This window comes from Chlorocebus sabaeus, chromosome 25 (genome assembly GCF_047675955.1).
Source record: "Chlorocebus sabaeus isolate Y175 chromosome 25, mChlSab1.0.hap1, whole genome shotgun sequence".
NCBI lineage: Eukaryota > Metazoa > Chordata > Mammalia > Primates > Cercopithecidae > Chlorocebus > Chlorocebus sabaeus.
In genome coordinates, this window is record NC_132928.1 from 68,375,648 (window position 1) to 68,395,397 (window position 19,750).

Genomic DNA, 19,750 nt, shown 5'->3' on the forward strand with positions numbered 1-19,750 from the left:
GAAAGAGGCCGGAGAGCAAGGGAGTAAGGAGAGGGGCCTATGATCAGCCCCTTCAACTTATTTCAAACTTATTTCCTCTATTTCAACTTTTTGATAACATGATTATATAACTTTTCCCAATAAGACAATAAAGAAAAAAGAAATGGCATAATAAAAATAGGCTCCAAGGAGTGGCCATAGATCTGCTTCTTCAAGGTAAAGCTCTGCCCACCTGCCCTGAGGCCTCTCCCTGGGCTACAGCCTTCTCTACTCCCTTCGGGTCTCCCCTAATGCCGATTGCGCCCCTAGCAATAGTTCCTGTATCAGCATCTCTTCGGCTGGACTTCTAGATAGAGCTCAGAGTCCTGCTGGGATCGTCACTGCCACGGAGGAGTACCAAGTAGAAAACGTAGCAGGAAGAAAATGTAATTTCCCATATACAGTAAAATAAAAACAAAATACAAAGTAATAGAAGGAGAGCAGAATGAGCCTGAGGAGAGGCAGGAGGAAGAGGTGGAAATGTGAAAGCAAAAGTAAAGGGGAAAAAGCCCTAAACATGACCCGAGAGCCCTTCCCCAGATTAAGCCTCATCTCAGGCCCTGCTTCTGCAAGCCTCATCACCTGGAACCAAATACAAGCGGTGAGCAGCAGAATAACACGATCATCCTTCTAGGCTCTCCCTGTTCCTGTTAATCCAGCACTGCCCATCTGAGCCATGTGCTAAGGAGGGCAGAGTTGCTCACTTGGACACCTGCCTACCTGCCCACCTGCAGTCCAGCCACTGCCCACCCAGCCGGGCTCAGCAACGCTGCTGGGCCTCCCCTCAGGGTACCTATGCCTGGGAGCTGCAGAGAGGCGGGCCCACAAATCTCAGAATTCCTAGTGGCCACTGCAGTGTGTCACAGAGGCCGGGCACTCACCCTGGACTTCCATTACAGATACCTCTTGACAGATACTTAGGCACAGTGTGCACAGGGCCTTCTGCAGCACCTCTCCAAATGTTTGACCCCAGCATGGTCTGAATGTGTTATTTTTCTCTTACATCCAGGCAACTGTCTCTCATTTGCTTCATTTTCAACCAAGCAAGTATTTAGTGAAAGAAAAGATAATGTGCTCAGGCCCGTCCTTGGGCCTATCACAGGGCCTGTTATAGGGCAGGGCTCATGTCCTCGAAAGTTTCCACTTCTTGTTAGGAAGGTAAATGACACACTGGAGGATGAGGCACAGTGGCATCTGGCTGCTCCATCAATTACTGAGGGGAATTCAGATAGCAGGGAATCCACATGGGACTGTGGGCCTTACACTGGCCCTGGAGAGTGGCTGCATTTGCAAAGCAGAGAGAAGGCGGCAAGGCGTTCCAGGGGCCAGAAGGCATGCTGCAAACACTCGGAAATCGTAACGAGCCTAACACGTTCACCAGACAGTGGGGAGAAAGATCCAGAGAGAATGGAAGGCTCCAGCAGACATGAAATAGGGCACTACCTTCCCCACAAAACCCTGTGATTTTTAGCTGTGTGTGGGGAAGGCACACTACAGAGAGAGAGAGGACCTACAGGAGAATGTCAACAAGAATTGGAGGTTTATTTAGAAGAGCCTTAGAAGCAGCACAGGAGAGAGAGATGTGCGATGGGTCTTTAAACACATACATAAAATTGAACTGAACTTCTGCTGCCACACAGACCAAGTCAAAGGGAATGGGGCCCACATGGGCCAAGAACTTCCTGGTTCGGGTTACAGACATCTCTGGAAATTAGCCATCTCATTGGTTTGCTAGACCAGCAGGGCAATTTTTGAGGAAGATTCTGGAGTTCTGTCTCCCCAGGGCCAGGTGCTATTGTCCCAGGTGCAAGTGGATACCAGCGGAAGGCAGGGAGGGGCTCGGGAGCTGAGAGTAGGCAGAACCTTTTCTTCTGGAATTGGTTGGGGAAAGTATTAGGGAATCAGACCAGTGATGCCCGGAACTCTGCCAAACCCTCATCCAAAGACTCTGGCTCTGCTGTGTGTGGCCATAAGTAACCCCCGATAGTCTGAAGAATGGTTCTAATTCTAGGCTCACTCCCTCTGCCACCCAGGACGCTTCTAGCCTCCTTTCATCGCCAACAGGTGAAGTCATTCTCAGAGAATATGACAATAAAATTAATATTCACCTGAGCAAAACATCATTTGGAAAGTATAATTAAATGAAGGATAGGGAGAAAAGAGGAGGAAGATTGCCTCTCAGAGCAAAACACTGAATTCTGACTTCTCTGAGGGCTGGAGCTATTATTACTACTCCCCTTCGATCTCGTTTGGATTATGTGTATTAATGGAATGGAAGAATAGCAGAGGTGACCTTGAAGTGAACTCAGAGGGCAGGCAGGGCAGGAAGAACACCCCAAAGCCCTGCCGACAGACAAGGCTAGGCCGAGAGAGCGAGGACACCTGGCCGAGCCCTTACCTCCGCACGGGCCTCACCTGGGTTTGGGAAGGCCTGAAGGCAGCGTCGAAGCTGTTCTGCAGTGAGTCGAGGAAGGGCTGGACCTTGTAGAGCCCGTGCGTGGTCTGGCTGGAGCGGAAGGCCACGACGTGGAAGTACTTGAGGATCTTCTCGAAGCGGGCCTGGCTCATGACGAGGGCGAGGCTGCGGTTGCTGTAGAAGCCGCCGCTCCAGATGCTGAGGACGGACTCGCAGTGGGAGATGCTGGTGGAGATCATGTAGCCCAGGAACGCCTTCATCTCCGTCAGCGTCACCTCCACCCAGGCTCCGTCGCTCCCAAACCGCTCCTGGAACTTCTTGGCGTACATGTTTGTCTGCACCACCATGTTCTTGAGGACGTTGTCTGGGACAAAGAGCTGGAAGAAGTCCACGGCACTGGCGCTGGGGGGCATCTTTCGGGTGGGACCTGAAACTCAAAGCCAGGCGGAGCGTTCCTTAGGACGGCCGCCACACCCTGACTCAACACCAGAATGGCTGCATTTCCAATCCCTGTGTCCCTGCCCGAGTGCCCCCGCTGCCTCCAGTGCTACCGTCTTCCCCTCCAACCTTCCAGAAGCTGCTGCAACCACCCGACAGTGCTGGCTCCCGCAGCTTTTATATCCCCCTTTGCTCCAAAACAGCCGGCTCTCCTGCTCTCTGTGTGGGAGCGCAGCTCCTCCCAGACACCACGGAACGAACGGCCCCGACATCCGGTGTGCAAGGTGCAGCCTGCATCTCCACACCAGACCAGAGAACAGCCCTCGGGGGGCGCAGTCGCGTCCCTGCTCGCCAGAACCCGCGTAGCACAGAACCCGTGTCGGTCTGGGGAGTTTCACACACCCGGGGCACAAGCCGAGTCTTAACTAGATATGTACACACACACATAAATGTGTATGTTTAGAGATATATATCGTATAAATGTATATATCAACGTTTTAAAATTAAAATATGCATATTTATACATACAAATTAAAAGCACTGTCTGCCAGTCTGGGGTACTTCTCTGTACAAGGAAGCATGCATATACATACATATATGTACACATACATATACACATACATACATGTACACATATATACACATATACACACATACATATATACACAGGTGCACACACACACACATGCATTTAAAAATACAGATATTACAAATACATCGATGTATAAGTATGTTTATATATATAACAACTAAAAACAAAAGGCACTCCAGCACTCCCCCTAGACAGCAGAGAACAGCCCCTCCTGTTCCCGTCAGGCCATCACACGGGGCTCCTCCCTCCCCTGCAGACGCCATGCTTTCCCTGGGAATGGGGGGCAGAACGCAAGTTCTTACAAATCTGGCACATTCGGTAAATACTGATCTGAAGAGAAAGGGACACATAAGGGCAGGGAGGAGATGCAAAGACACGTGGAGTTTCTAACACAGGGGCGTGGCTATAGCTTTCTGGCTTTCATTTTCTGGTAAGTTGAAGCGGTTTTGTAAGTAAAACACTTTCACCACTTGGGGCCTGAAAAATTCCACCTAGGAAAAAGCAATTTTCATTAAGCATTCCCTATGCAGTAACTCTGTGGTGACTACAGACTAAATCTGAAGGGGCTTATTTAGATAATTTCACATATAGGATAAAACTTCACAATTTTTGACGAATGAAGCCCTTTGAATACATACACACACACACATACCAGGATGTTTCAGTCAACAATGAACTGCACATAGGATGGTGGTTCCATATAACGATAATACTGTATTTTTCCCATACCTTTTCTATGTTTAGATATGTTTGGATGCACAAATACTTACCATTATGTTACACTTGCCTATTGTACTGTATTCACTAGTCACATGCTGCACAGGTTTGTAGTCTAGGAGCCACAGGCTATGCCATATAGTGTAGGTATGTAGGAGGCTGTGCCATGTAGGTTTGTAAAATAAATTCCATGATGTCTGCACAACAAAATTACCTAATGATGCATTTCTCAGAATGTATCCGTGTCATTAAGCATGACTCTGTGTGTGTGTGTGTACACACATACATTTTTAAAGAGCTATGGCTTACAATTCTATGTAGTAACCTAAGGTACACTAACTATATGTAGAGATTTGTAGGAAACAAAATTTGCTTCTATTGCATCTGTATATCGATTTTTCTTTTCTTTTCTTTTTTTTTTTTTTTTTTTTGAGATGGAGTCTCTGTTGCCCAGGCTGGAGGGCAGTGGCACAATCTCAGCTCACTGAAACCTCCACCTCCCGGGTTCAAGCGATTCTCCTGCGTCAGCCTCCTGAGTAGTGGGATTACAGATGCCCACCACCACGCCCGGCTAACTGTTGTATTTTTAGTAGAGACAGGGTTTCGCCTATCTCTGGCCAGGCTGGTCTCAAACTTCTGACCTCAAGAGACTGGCCTGCCTCGGCCTCCCAAAGTGCTGGAATTACAGGTGAGAGCCATTGCACCTCACCTATATATCGATTTCTAACAAAAGTTGTTCTCATTCTTCAGATTTTAATCATCACTCTCTCCAACCTTCCTTTATTACTGATTTAGTTTCTGAAAAACAAGTTTCTGCAGAAAAATAAAGGAGACAATGTGCATGAGACAGCGTTTTAGAATCAGATTGATGGATTTGGCGCTCTGACACCCTAAATTTACTTCTAGCTAACTGCACAGTCTTAGAGGAATTGCTTAATCCCTCCTAGCTCTAGTTTTCTTGTAGAAATGCACACAGAAATACCTACTTCGAAAGGCTGTCATGAAACGTGAAATAAATGAGATCATGTGAATAATGCACCTCGCCTGGTGCCTGGCCGTAAGGGAGGTTCCCGAGGCTTGGTAACTTTTATCGAGATATCATCAACAGAAATTCACTGACAGCCAGGCCGAGGGCTTTCCAGGGAAGACTCCAACCGTCTGCATTTTACAGAAGCAACAGAGGCCTGGAGGATAAAATGGCACCACATACATCACTTTCACCAACTGTTTTTTGGGCACCAAACAGGTCTTGGAGGAAGAGGTCTTGGCTGGCATGATGAGGCCAGTAAGAATGAGGGCCGATTCCGCAGGTGTAGCCTGAAGCTCCACACCTACTCCTAATGAAAATCATTTTATTTCAGCAGAGCCTTGCAGCCTCTGGTGGGTGTAGCCGTCAATTATTCAAGGATAGTGCTCAAAGAGGAGGAAACCCGGCATTTTAATTGCTACATCATGCTGATGAAGCAGAATGGAACTTTCTCTGCTTAAAGTTATGTTGAAAGTAATTTTGCCTCCCAGGTCATTTCAAAATGAATTCACATGCAACCCCTGGCCTGGGCCAGCTGCTTCATGAAGATACTGGGAAGCGGCCGGCTCCCTCTTAACTGTTTGTTTTTGATTTACGAGCATTCTGTCCAGCCTCTTTGAGTTGCTATGATTACTGGGATTTGAAAAGTCCTGGCACAGGTGAATCATTGTGACCTGTGGAGGGAAGGAGGGAGGGAAGGCAGGAAAGAAATGCTAGTCAGGAGTCAGTGATATGGTCTGGTTCTGTGTCCCCACCCAAATCTCATCTTGAATTGTAATCCCCACGTGTTGGGAAGGAACCTCATGGGAGGTGACGGGATCATGGGGGCGGGTCCTGCATGCTGTTCTTGTGACAGTCTCACCAGATCTGATGGTTTTATAAACGTCTGGCATTTCTCCTGCTTGCACTTCTCCTTCCTGCTGCTCTGTGAAGAAGGTGCCTTTCTTCCCCTTCCGCCATGATTGTGAGTTTCCTGAGGTCTTCCCAGCCATGCGGAACTGTGAGTTAATTAAACCTCTTTTCTTTACAAATCATTCAGTCTCAGGTATTTCTTCATAGCAGCATGAGAATGGACTAATACAGCCACTCCTTATCAACAAGTTAATAACAAGCACCATTTAACAATATGGCCCTGGCATGGGCAGCACCCCCAGCCAAGATAAGACTTGGATCTGTTTATGGAGAGCTTTCCCAGATACTACCCATGTAATCCTCGTAACATCTACATGAGGCAGCATCCCATTTGGCAACTGAGGGAATGGGACCTCAGAATTGGAAGGATGCAGCCCAAGGGCATCCACTCTAAGTGACTCATGGTTGGGGAGGCCTTCCTCCCAGGCCAGCCTGAGCGCACCTGCTGCGGTTATTAGCAGCAGCCCTTCTGTCCCATCTACATGGCTCTCCTATACATGGTACCCACATACAACTGAAGTCATGGGATGGTCTTCCCATCCTCCTCCCTCTCCCAAACACAAAACTTCCCTCCACCTCCACAGTGCTCATGTGTTGCTGGGAATAACTCAGGATGAAAATGCACAGCTATAGTAACTCTGAAGCGGAATGGAGAACCCATGTGAGTTAAAAAAAAAATCAAAGGCAGAGTGGAATTGGGAAGGAGGAGGTTGGGGAGAACTAGAGGAGGAAGAGGAGGTGTTGCTTCAGTATACCTCGGTGTCTGGGCTAGGGTGAAGGGTTCTGCATGCTGATGGTGCATTGCCAGACAAAACTCATTCTGCCATGTCCTTTCCTTCCCCTGCCCCACCAGGCAATTCATGTCAAGGCACCCATCACACCACCTACCTGGGTTCCCCACTCCCTCAGATCCAGGGCAGCATGTATAGTGGCTTGGTAATGCCCAATCCCCCAAAGGGATCCCCTCTCTCCCTGTCCCCAAGAGAGGAAACAGATTCCCTCTCCTCAGCAGTGACTAGAAAAGGAGATGTTCCATTTATAAAGGGGATTGTAATGCAAGGGCAATTAGGGAAACCACTCATTCAATGGGCATTTGAGCACCATATGGATCCTGAAAGTAGAAAGGAGTTAAGACTCGCTATTCCCTTGCCAGGAGCTGACCAGGTAGTAAGAGGAGCAGGCAGCAGACAAGGATCCAGGCTTGGAGGAGAGCTGTGCCCACAAGAGGGGCCCCAAACCCAGGCCTCAGGGGAGGCAGGATCCTAAAGGCTTCCTGGAGGCACTCCCTGAGATGGGCTTAAAAGGGTGACTGGTGAAAAGCCATCAGCCCCAGTGGGGAGTTTCGGGGTATTTCCAGCAGTGAGAACATCTCATGCAGAGGTCCTGTGGCCAGTGAGAATGCCTTGAATTTAGTGCAACTGAGCAGGAAGGGGAGTGGGTGGGGCTGGAGGCATCAGTGGGGCGTGAGGGCCTGGTCGCTATCACAGGGCTCAGACTTGCCCAAGGGTGCGGGAAGCCAGTGAAGGGCTGTGAGCACCACGTGACCATGCTCTTGCAACTTCAGCAGGCTCGCGCTGTTGCACAAGGGGTCGGGGAGGATCTGGCGGCTGTTCCCGCAGTCAGGTGAGACCTGGCTGGGATTTAACTTCCTCTACCGGCTCCTTCACCTCCATGCTCTGAACTGAGTTTCCCTACAGGTGTGCAGGGCACGGGGAATGGATTACAGGGCGGCCAAGGCAGGCCTGTTGCCTCTATCCACAGCAGTCGCTGCCTCTGGCCTGGATGACAGACCTTTGTGGAGGCTTACCAGGGAAGTCTGTGTCAGACCTGGACGTGGCAAGCTCTTTCCCACCCCAGGGCCTGATCCTCCTGGAAGGAAGCCCTCTTGGGGCTCCAGCTTCAAGAAGCATCACCCTCTGGGAGACCCTCCTGACCCCCAGGCCGGCTTCTTCATCTCAGCCCTGACTCGGTGCCTCTCCTTGGGTTTAGCACAGTTCACAGCTGTTCCATCGGCCACTCATGCTCGTTTTTGGTCTGCTTGTGTGGCCCGTCCCCCGACCCCAGGTAAAGTGTGAAGGCAGAGGTCAAGGCTGGTGTGTTCTGTGTCCTTGGAGCCTCGTATACAGCATGTCTACCTCTTACACCTGTTGACCACTGGATGACAAAGGGGAGGGGAGAGGCCTTGGCCCACCCAAGGGGAGGAGCATCTTTTCTAAGTTCAGTGGGAAGCATCGGGTCTCTATGGCAACAGTCCCCGCGCTAATGCCTGGTGACAAGGTTACGTCAGCCAGGGACACCTTTGCGTCTGGGGAGGCCTGAGTGGGTGGGTGGGACGAGGAGTGAAAGATAACACGGTGGGCACACCTCTCGGTCACGTCCCTGAGGATGCCCACACCATCTAGGAAATCAAGTGGGGGTGGGCCTGCAGAGTCCCAGGTAAGAGATGGCCTGAGAATTCGGGACACACAACCTCTCTGCATTTCAGTTTCTTTATGATCAACTGGGAACCGCCCCACAGTGGGTAAGAGGGTCACGTGACGTCACACACACAGCCAAGATGGCAGCTCTGGGCCTTGGCAGTGCAGTTCCTGGGAGCCGCTCCTGCTGTCTCCCTTCATTCAGATCTGGAGGCCAGCTGAGCACCCCACAGGTGGGACTAATCCCCACCCCCACCCCATCGGGAAGAAAAGGGTAGCTCTGGCCAGGCATGGTGGCTTATGCCTGTAATACCAGCACTTTAGGAGGCCGAGGCAGGCGGATCACCTGAGGTCAGGAGTTCGCAACCAGCCTGGCCAACATGGTGAAACCCTGTCTTTACTAAAAATACAAAAACTAGCCTGGTGTGGTGGTGCATGCCTGTAGTCCCAGCTACTCGGGAGGCCCAGGGAGAACTGCTTGAACCTGGGAGGTGGAGGTTGCAGTGAGCCAAGATGGCACCACTGCACTCCAGCCTGGGCAACAGAGCAAGACTCCATCTCAAAAAAAAAAAAAAGGTGGCTTTATGTGCCTTCTAAACTGCAGCCCTTTAGAGCCTCAAGCACTGGTTTTGCGGGGGTTGGTGAAAAGGGCATTTTGCATACGCTGGTATTTTTTGGTTCAAACTGTCAGCCGTTTTGCGATACAGATAGAATCAATATTTTAAATGAAGGGCTTGAGGATGGAATCATTTATCTCCAGGCGAAATCAAACAGGTACAAAAATATAAGAGGAATGTTCTACAACACCACAAAAATATTCCTATCATTTCAGACACAAAGTTACACTCTATAAAAGGGCAATGTAGGAAACAGCCAATCTCATTGTTTGCTCAATGCCAGCTGCAGCTGGTCCTTATCTTCAGCTAAAGTAGTCACCATTTCTCTCACATCCCTTTTTCCTTCCCCCATGTGGCTGAGATGAAGGACAAGCCTATTGTCTACTTAGTAAACACCTGGGGTTCAAGTCGCAACTGTAGAATTCAGCCACTCAGTCACTGAGTGCTTCAAAGACTTTTTCCCTTGTTCAACCTCTTTGTTCACGACTAAGTGACCAAAATAAACAAACTTGATTCTCAGCTCTATCGGGGTATTCCCACAGTGGTAGGTGCCTTCGGGGTTGAGTCCTGGCTCACTTCCGGACACCACTGGGTTTGGCACCTTTCAATCTGGGTAGAAAGGTGAAATAACTTACATCTAATTCACTGGATGACTGTGAGGAGTGTGAAGGCTTCCCCTTTCTGCACAGGTCTGACCTACATGCCTATGGATATTCCAAAATTACGTTCAGATTAGTGTTAACCTCCTAAATGGTATCTTCCAACCAAGGACATTTGAAGTGGCTAACCATTCCATAGAGCCCTTAGAAAACATGCAGAAACTGCCAGAAAACTCAGGTACAGCTTCAGTTGCATAAATGTATCAAGCAGCAGGGCTTGCTTGTTACGAACAGAGAAGATAAACTGCATGCATGTGCACGCGTGTGTCTGTGCACTTGGAAGGCATTCCTCATGCTAACACAACACAGTGGTTGGCAAAGAAGTTAGCAATACAAAGAAAATAGCTTTAGAATCAGCATCTGAGCTGAAGTTGTTCACAGGACATATGAACCACAGAATAGTTGTATGGAGTCCCTAAAAGTTTAAATAAAAGCTGGTCAGGCATGGTGGCTCACACCTGTAATCTCAGCACTTTGGGAGGCCAAGGTGGGTGGATCACCTGAGGTCAGGAGTTCAAGACCAGTCTGGCCAACATGGTGAAACCCTGTAATAAAAATACAAAAATTAGCTGGACGTGGTGGTATGTACCTGTAGTCCCAGCTACTCAGGAGGCTGAGGCTGAAGAATTGCTTGCACCCAGGAGGCAGAAGTTGCAGTGAGCTGAGATCATGCCACTGTACTCCAGCCCGGGCGACAGAAAGAGACTCCATCTCAAAAAAAAAAAAAAAAAAGGGCCGGGTGCAGTGACTCATGCCTGTAATCCCAGCACTTTGGGAGGCCGAGGCGGGTAGATCACGAGGTCAGGAGATTGAGACCATCCTGGCTAACATGGTGAAACCCCATCTCTACTAAAAATACAAAAAATTAGCCGGGCATGGTGGCGGGCACCTGTAGTCCCAGCTACTCGGGAGGCTGAGGCAGGAGAATGGCGTGAACCCGGGAGGCGGAGCTTGCAGTGAGCCGAGATCAAGCCACTGCACTCCAGCCTGGGCGACAGAGTGAGACTCTGTCTCAAAAAAAAAAAAAAAAAAAAAAAGAGAATCAGTTGACTAATACAGATATTAAATCCATAACCTTGACTAGAGGTCATGTGACAAAGGGCTGGTGAACAGAAAATGGGTGACAATGCCCCCAAAACCCAATGTACCAACCATTTGAAGGCAGCTAACCTTCAAAACCAGTTATCATACAAGGCACCCGTACACATAAAAAAGCCATTCTCACACGACATGTAAGATTTCATTTCTGTGTGATTGGCCAACTCAAGTGCCTTCCACCTGCAGACGACCTACTTAAAGACATCTCTCGGGAGTGCTCTGCTAGGCAGAGGTGGGCTCGACCATCTCTGAGGGCACGAAGTTAACGATGGGGCAGCGGAAAATAAAGGCTGGCAGAGTCTTCTCCAAGGTGAGCACTATACTGCCACATGCTTGGCCTGAGGGCCCTCCAATCAAAATCCCCGTCACATGTATTTCTCCCATGGGGGCCCCACCTCTATGTGGAGTAGCAGCATTTGACATTCTATGTCATGTGGATGAATGACTGTTTGGATGTTGTCAGTGGGCAGAGATCAGGTCATGCATGTTTACACAGATGGAAAGGAGGATTTTTACCCCTTCAGCCAGATCTGGGGCTCAATGTAAACAGCAAGATTACACAGGAAGGGTTGCAAACATTGTACCTAGCACAGGGATGATGGCAGGGCAAATCCTCTAATGTCAAACGTCAGTCAAATGAATGAACACCTGCGAACAGAAAGCCCCACTGTGATCTGACTCCCTTAGCAGCAATAAACTAAAAGGCCAGGAGGGGACAGGGCTAATCCGTGGCAATTTGTGAGTCCTGCCATGCCTATGTGTGCTATGGTTCTCTTCAGTCCAGGCTGCTCATCACAAAGCTCATCTGCTCTCCTCTTGACCAAGCTCATCCAGTAAGATATTAATACTCTGCTACCCAAACCATAGATTTCACTCATCCTTAGTACAAAGCTAAAACGTAGTGCTGTCTGTAGGGATGAGAGATGGATTACCTGCAGATGGGCATGGTGGGTGGTGGGGCTGGATCCTGTTCTTGTTTTTTTCCACTATCTATCTGAACTTCTGAGAAGCTGCAGTGTCTCTAGGTTTCAGTTTTTTCACTGGTAACTTGCCTAGCTACCTAGCCTTATTTACAAACTTCTGAGACTAATTATAAGACAATCATAAGTACTTTGAGGAATGTAAATTATTATGCAAAAGCCTCCCATTATGATTCTGAACTAGTTGCTGTCCAGCAAAGCTGAGCTCCTGGACTAGGCTCCAGCTCCTGGATTCATGAGATGTGTGACCTCGGCCACGTTACCGCACCTCTTTCAGCCTTGGTCTCCTTGTTGGTAAAGTGAAGACAGCCACGGTGTGGAATTCACAGAGCTGGTGTGAGGATTAAGTGGGATGAGATGGCTTGCATGGTGCCTGATTTCTAGTAATGCCCCATAAATGGTATCTGATCACACCCACGACAGCATTGCTAATCCCTCATCTCAGGCTTCTGTCCCCTTCCCGGGAGCCGACGTACAGATGGCTGTTACGAAACAGCAGCCGTAGCCACCACAGTTTATATTTCATTTAGGCACTGTGTCTATTTCTCACGAGTTTGTATTTTTAAAGCCTCTGCTTGGGTACCAAAAGGATGGCAGAAGTGTTTTTCCCACTTCCGTGGAACCTGATGAGGAGGAAGGTGGGGGTGAGGAGAGGCCCCATTTCACGCATAGTGACCTGCTGCGATGGGAGGGACAACCCAGGTAACTTACTAACTTCTTCCACGACTTCACAGCTTTCTCCCTCCCCGCTTATTGCCCCAGTGACACCCTCTGCAGCTCTTCAATCGCAATCAAATCGGGTCCATTTCAGTTTTCCTTCACTTGGGCTGCTGTTTTTTCAGGCTCCTTCCCCAGGTCTGCCTCCTCTTGTTCACTGGGCCCCGGCTGAGGCCACCGATGCCCTCAACTTGCCAAACCATGTACCATGGCACACATTCTCCCGCCCTCCAAGGACCACCCTAGTCCTTCCTCCATGAAAGGCAATGGAGAAAGGGACCATGTCACCAGCCACGTAGGGAGCAATCTGAGCGATAAAAAGGATGCTGGCCGGGTACAGTGGTTCACACCTGTAATCCCAGCACTTTGAGAGTCCAAGGCAGGAGGGCTGCCTAAGCCCAGGAGTTTGAGACCAGCCTGGGCAAGATAGTGAGACCCCATCTCTACAAAAAATTAAAAAAAAATAGTGTGGTGTGGTGGCACGTGCCTATAGTCCCAGCTACTCGAGAGGCTGAGGTGGGAGGACTGCTCAAGCCCAGGAGGTTGAGGCTACAGTGAACCATGACTGCGTCACTGCACTCCAGCCTGCTCGACAGAGACCCTGTCTCTTAAAAAATAACAATAAAATTTAAAAAGGGTGCTCCATCGTCTAGGTTTCAAGAATTATACTCCAAGAATGTCCTTGACAGAAAAGCAGCACTCCGGCATACCCCATGGAGGCTCTTCATCATATCAACCACTACAGAGAGCATTCTCGGGTCCAGTTTCATTCTCACAACAGCCAAGCACAGGGCTACTGGACTCCTGCTCTGCAGGGGAATGCAGAGGCTCAGGGAAGAGAACTTCCTCAAGGTCAGGCAAGCTGGCACACCAAGGAGCTCAAGGTCCTGCAAACTGGACACCAAGGAGCTGGGGGTTCTCTTCCCCGTGCCACACCACACCCCACATAGGCAGGAATGAATACTCCCCAGAAGGCTGGGTCTTTTTAGCTCTGTGGTTGCTTCTGATTTTCCACGGATGTGCTCAAGTTCTGACCACGCAGATGGTGGTGGTGAGGAGGCGGCTGTGGAGGAGGAATAAGGTGGAGGACAGAGAAGGCTTGGGGAGATGGAAAAAGGCTGAAGCTGACCACTGAAATATATATGGACTTGGGACTTCTTCCATGCCTAAAATAAATTCTTAGAAATGTGTGTTGCTGAGGCCAAGTGGCCCCTCCCCAAAAAGCAACCAAGAAGAGTGTGGGGCCTGGCAGGGCAGGACCAAGGAGTCTGACTGCTAAAGTGCAAACATGAAAATCTGAGTATTTTTAGAGGAAGTCTGCAGGGATTCTGTCATTTGTGGTGAATCCCTAGGGAGGAGTTAAAAGAAAAAGTGTGTCTAAGGTCCACACTGTCTGCCCTGTTCCTTGCTGTATCTTCAGGGCTTAGCACAGTGTCTGGCCCCAGGGGCACTTCTTGCAGAGTGAGTGAGCAAGTGAATGAGTGGGGAAATGAAATGACACAGGGGCATGATGACTCTTCAGGGCTTGAAGATAGTCAACAGCATCCCGGCAGCACACAGAGAAAGTCAAAGTCTTGAAGGTGCTTGCTAGAAAATGATGAGGGAGAAAAAGAAAAGACAGAGGGACAGCGTCCGTAATGCCTGGGCCAGGTCTAGGGTGAGGAGCCCCTTCTGGCAGCCTGAGGTACAGGCAGGTCCTACACTGGTGAGGCTGGGGGAACGTGTGTGTATATGAGTGAGTGTATATGTGCCGAGGTAGGGTGTGCGCTTGGCCCAGACCTCTTGATCCCCAAGATCTTGGAATGTAGGCCTTTGTTCTTATAAAGTGACCCCAACTTGTATATAAACTCACTTATATACAAGTGAGCTTCAACACATGGTCTCAGGGATACACAGAATTGGTTGGACATAAAAATGTGCTACCATTTTTGTAACCCTATCTTAGTACTGTAAAAATTATTGGGAGCCCAAAGAAGCAAATGAACAAAAAGGAAGTGGCACAACCCCTGTCTTGACCTCTAGAAGGCCTTGACCACAGGCCAGAGAGAATGAGAATCTCAGGTGAAGCCAGAAGACTGCAAGGCCCCAAAGGGTCTGGCTGTTTCCAACCCAAATGAAAAGGTAAATGTCACATCACAAGGTGAACCCAGACCGTGGATGTGGGGGAGAGACCTGAAGACTTCCACCCCAGGACAGGAATCCCGCTTAAGCAGCAGCTCCTTGGCAGCAATGTCAAGGTTGTATGTTAGGAGGATGAAGACATCAACGAAATCCACGTGGAGCCATGCCTATAAGACAGGCTTAGGGGTCGGGGGACTGCTTGTCTTCTGCTCACCCCTCCACAACCAGGGGCATGGGCCGGGTCACAGGCTCCCCTCCCCATCCCAAGCAGCTTGCTCTGCCAGGCGGGTGCATCATCCTGAGAAACACACTGCACAGGGCTGGAATCACTGGTGCAATCCATTACCTGCTTTAACAGGCAGGCCAGTCACTTGCCAAAGTTGTGCAGCCCTGCTCTGCTTGACCCCACACCTGGCTCCTTCTCTTCCCCCATCAGGCCCTCTGTGCTTACTCCGAGTTTGTGTGTGCTGGGGACAGGGAGAGAGTGTGTCACAGTATATCTGGGGTCAGAGGCAGTAGGGAGGGTCCACCGGCGGGGTCCTGATCCCTTCCCACAACCCTGGGGTACTCACTGCATCCCATGGACAGACAGTGCTGGTCCTATCTCGCCACAACTGGTCCAAGAAAAAACCAAGGCAGGCTGGAGTTGCTTTCTCCCTGGCTACTAATTATATCCCTAGAATTCCCTGCATCCCCGCCCACACCGGGATGAGAGAGAGAAAGAATGAGAGAAAACGAAGAGATAAGGAAAAGGGTAGCTAGGATGGAGACACAGATACCAGGATGATGGGAAGGAGAGAAATAATGCAGCCCAGCCACTGTCTGCCCAGGGGCAAATAAGTGACAAGGGCACAGGGCTCAGCTTCCTCATCTCACAAGGAGAGTTGGGCTGATGACAGAGACAGGAACCTCTGCAGATGCAGAACGTAACACGGAAAAGGAGACCAGAGGGAAAGGACGGGGGTGGAGCTGCAGGGGAGCAGGAAAGATGCTCTGCATTCCCCTTCAGCTGCTGCAGTCAAGACAGGGCAGGGCGCTACCTGCCTTGCCCTGACACGGCTGGTCCCATCGTGGCCTCCAGGCAGTTGGTACCATTCTCTTCATTTTCCCCGTGGAAACAAGGAAAAGCTCAGCGCTGTAGTTCCTGAGCTGTGGGGACTCTGCCCTCCAGGTCCCACTGCCCCTCCCCTTTCTCAAGGTCACACTTCCAGAGCCCAGCTCCAGAAGTGTTACCAAGGTAAACATCCTATTTATTTATCAATAAACAGAAGCAAATCATGTATATTTATTTTGTAGAACCAACATGCATATGGCTCTACGTGTTTATGTCCAGGCTTGTGTTCTGTCTGCTTTACATAACTTGATTCACTTATTCTTTGATGACAAACCTATGAGATCTGCACTATTCTTAACCCCCATTTATCTGAAGAGGAAACTGAGTCACAGAGAGCTTAAGGGATGTGCCTTAACTCTTAGCCTCTAACGAGGTCACAGAACTTGTAACTGGTAGAACTAGAAATAGCCTAGATGGTCCACCTCTGGAGCCTCTGCCGCTGACCACCACACTGTGGTCTTACTGGGAGACTGTGCTGTTCAGTGCACTCATGGCCCCAACGCACGTGGCTAAGAACTGAAGGAGAACTCTATGGAAATGACACAGAAAGCCAAGAGCCCCGTTGGTGTTCACATATGCCTCTCGAAGCTGCCTATCCGGGATCCGGTCCCATGTATTAGATAGAACGAAAGCCCTCAGGCACAGACAGAGTAGGCAAGCAAAACATGGTTGGCCGAATCACATTTCCTGGCATGACCTCGGGGCCTCCTTTTTCTCTTCTGAGTCTGGACAGGACTGGGGTACTCATAGACCCTCTTCAGAGGCACAGTCCGGTCCCTGCTCACTTCAAAAGGGAGACTGATTGTTATTTGTCTAAACTCACCTCAGCTTGCCAAGACTTCTGTTTGCAAGAGAACAAGCTCCGACAATTGTCTGTGCATACTTAAAGAGTTTTAGCTTTCAAATACAAAAGCTATTCTAATTTTGCCCCATCTTACGGCAATTCTATTTTTTTTCCTAAGCTTGAAATTATGCAGTTTCAGGATGGGGTTTTCACAAAAAGGAACACAGCAATGGGACAAGGTGCCCTCAGATGAGACGCAGCTGCTGGGCAGGAGGACAGGCAGCTTTCTTGAGATAGTCTGGCCAGGCCATCGAGCCAGTTCCAGGAGCCAGCTTCTGGCCAGTGGAAGGCAACCAGCTGGGACTTGAGTTCTAATTCAATCAGGGATATTAAGAAACACCTATTCTTGGAAGAACTGAAGACACAAAGGTTACTGCCACTTGGCTCCTGGACACAAGCATTTCACTGCTTAAAAGAACAGATGAACAGAAACCCAGAGGCAGTTGTTTTGTTCCCAATAAAGTTGTTCAACTTGGACAAGAGTCAGATTATTGCTTCATGAAGGGAGCCTCCAAGGTGTATTCTTTAATTCTGCAAGGTACTAATTTTGAGATGTCCGGTATGTGAAGGGAACACTGACCTTAATTTGGAACTGCCACATCACTGGGGAGTTATGTAGGATAACATCATATTTCCAAGAGAAATTCTACATGCGAGGAAACAGGCACAGAGCTTGCAGAAATCATTCAACATCATCCACCGAGTGATAGAGCCTGGGTTTGAATCATGATTCCTTCCCGCATGATGCTGCCCTACCGTGGAAGCTCGCCACCTCAGTACAGTACCTTAAGTGCTAATAAAACCTGTGGGGAAGCTACCTGAGCCCAGAGGATGAAGAGGCTGGTTGGGAATGGAAGAGGAGGGGTTGGGAATATAAAAGGTTCCCGTGGACAGGAAGCTCTACCCAACCAACACTCAGTGGCCTGTATCATCTAAGCATTCCAATACAGCACAAGTGATAGCAAGCAGGTCTTCTAGGCAATGCCCAAGAGAACTGTCCGTGACACACAAAGCAAACGCATTTCTAATGTCATCAGCCTAGAAAAGAACAAGCTGAAGGCGTTTATGATTGAAAAAGCAGGGTACTCTGCAGCTCAGCTTTCACCTTCCAACAAATCAAATTACCCAAGTTAGATTGCACTGTGAGCCTGTTTACAGAGCAGTTTCGCTGCTGCTGAATTTTTCTGTATTCTCTTCCTGTTAAAGGGGATCCCACCTTAGACAGGTCAGTTGCAAAGCATAACACAACCGTTCTTGATCTTCATGCAAAAAGACAAACAATCTAGAGTGAAAAATCAAAAGTGAAAGCTGTTAGATGCAGAACACTATAAACCTTACCTAGCAACATGCAAGAAGAACGCCCCCCCCCCCCACCATCATCCCAGAGTGCTCTCCGATCTGATAAAGAGCTGCTCCTGGAGAGCACCCCTATGTAAATGTCAAGAACACAGAATACTCCTCTCCAGCGGAAACTCTCCAACTGATGTGGATACAGTGGGAAAGGCTGCCCCACTTCTATATAAATCCTAATTATTTCACAGCTTCCTTAGAGATGTTCTCTGCTAACAGACTCCATGATGGAAACAGTGATGGAAATGGAAGTTATTTACTCTACTCACCCTCGTCGTGCCATGGACTCATTTCCTGGACAGAAGATGATCAGAATAAGTGATGTGTGAGACCCTTCAGAGATCCTTGCCGTGGTCACCTGAGGCACTGGGCAATGACGTTTCAGGGCCCTGCAGGAGCCTTCTTCCTCCCACCTCTTCCCTGACCCAGCCTTCCTCTGTAGTGGGTCCCCCTCTCTACACATCGCCTCCTCCCAGTCTAACTATGCGGCTCTGCCGAGACCTTGATGGAGAACGAAACACCAGTGGATAAAGCCTTCAGGTCCCTTCCCAAAGGAGTTTTCGCTTTAATAAAGGCTTCATGAATATCAAAGGCTTTGACTTCCTAAATCACTCCGGTGGTGGGGTGAGAACAGAGTGGCTGCTAGGTATGGGCAATGCCAGTGAGTAGGGTTCCAATTCTGCATTTCAGCGTTTGCTCAGGTGCTCACAGGAGTATCACTCGTGGTGTTTCCAAAACCACTCTGTGCAGGTGCAACCCGTGTCACCTGCACCTCACACACTCACCTCTGCAGGAACGAGCGCAGCAGGACTTCGCACATCACTACAGAATAGGTGTCAATCCCCGATCCAGAGATGGCAAATAGGTTTTGGGTCCTGTGTTGGCCCCAGTAGTCAGTAGCTGCCCGGGGCCTGTGACTGCTGAGCAATGACTGCCATGGTGAGGGGGACCAGGGTGCCAAGGGCCACGGAGCAGCCATGCTCAGTGCGGGAGGACAAACCAGGAAGACAGTTTCTCCCCAAACATTTGAGCGTGCTTAAAAGACCAGCTCCCAGTGTTATTTAGAGCTTAAGAAACGTATTTTGTGTTTGTGGAAATATAAACAGGTACTAAATTTTTAAGGTGAAATATGACTTTGTAAAATGTTCCTATTTTTTGAAGTTATTCTGATGGAAATGATCAGTAATACATGTGAGGTTTTTTCTTTTTTGATTCAGTGTCTTGCTCTGTCACTCAGGCTGGAATACGGTGGCTCAATCACAGCTCGCTACAGCCTTAAACTCCTGGGCTCAAGCAATCCTCCCACCTCAGTCTCCTCAGTAGCCTGGACTACAGATGCACATCACCACACCCGGCTAATTTTTAGTTTAATTTTTCGTAGAGTTGGTGTCTCACTATGTTGCCCAGGCTGGTCTCTAATCCCAGACTCAAGCAATCTTTCTGCCTCAGCCTCACAGGTGTGAGCCATCACGCCTGGCCAGATGTGAGTTTTATAATACCAAAACCATGCAGATAAATGAAATGCCCACAAATCGAGAATGAATCAAAAAAAGCCTGGAACATCCATGATATGGAACTCTCTCTACATTAAAAGGAATGTTCTTGAGGAATATTTAAGAACATAAAAAAAACTCTCGGCCAGGCAGGGTGGCTCAGGCCTGTAATCCCAGCACTTTGGGAGGCCAAGATGGGCGGATCACGAGGTCAGGAGTT

The 19,750-nt window shown here is 49.1% G+C and overlaps 1 protein-coding gene across 1 annotated transcript in view; it reads right to left on the reverse strand.

Annotated features, from left to right (window-relative positions):
- The window catches only part of PGBD5 (piggyBac transposable element derived 5), a 104,797-nt gene that overhangs the window by 34,625 nt on the left and 50,422 nt on the right, over positions 1 to 19,750 (reverse strand). Inside the window, exon 2 of the mRNA XM_007989764.3 lies at positions 2,434 to 2,861. Coding sequence (XP_007987955.2) covers positions 2,434 to 2,861 — 428 coding nt within the window. The remainder of the gene's footprint in view (positions 1 to 2,433; positions 2,862 to 19,750) is intronic.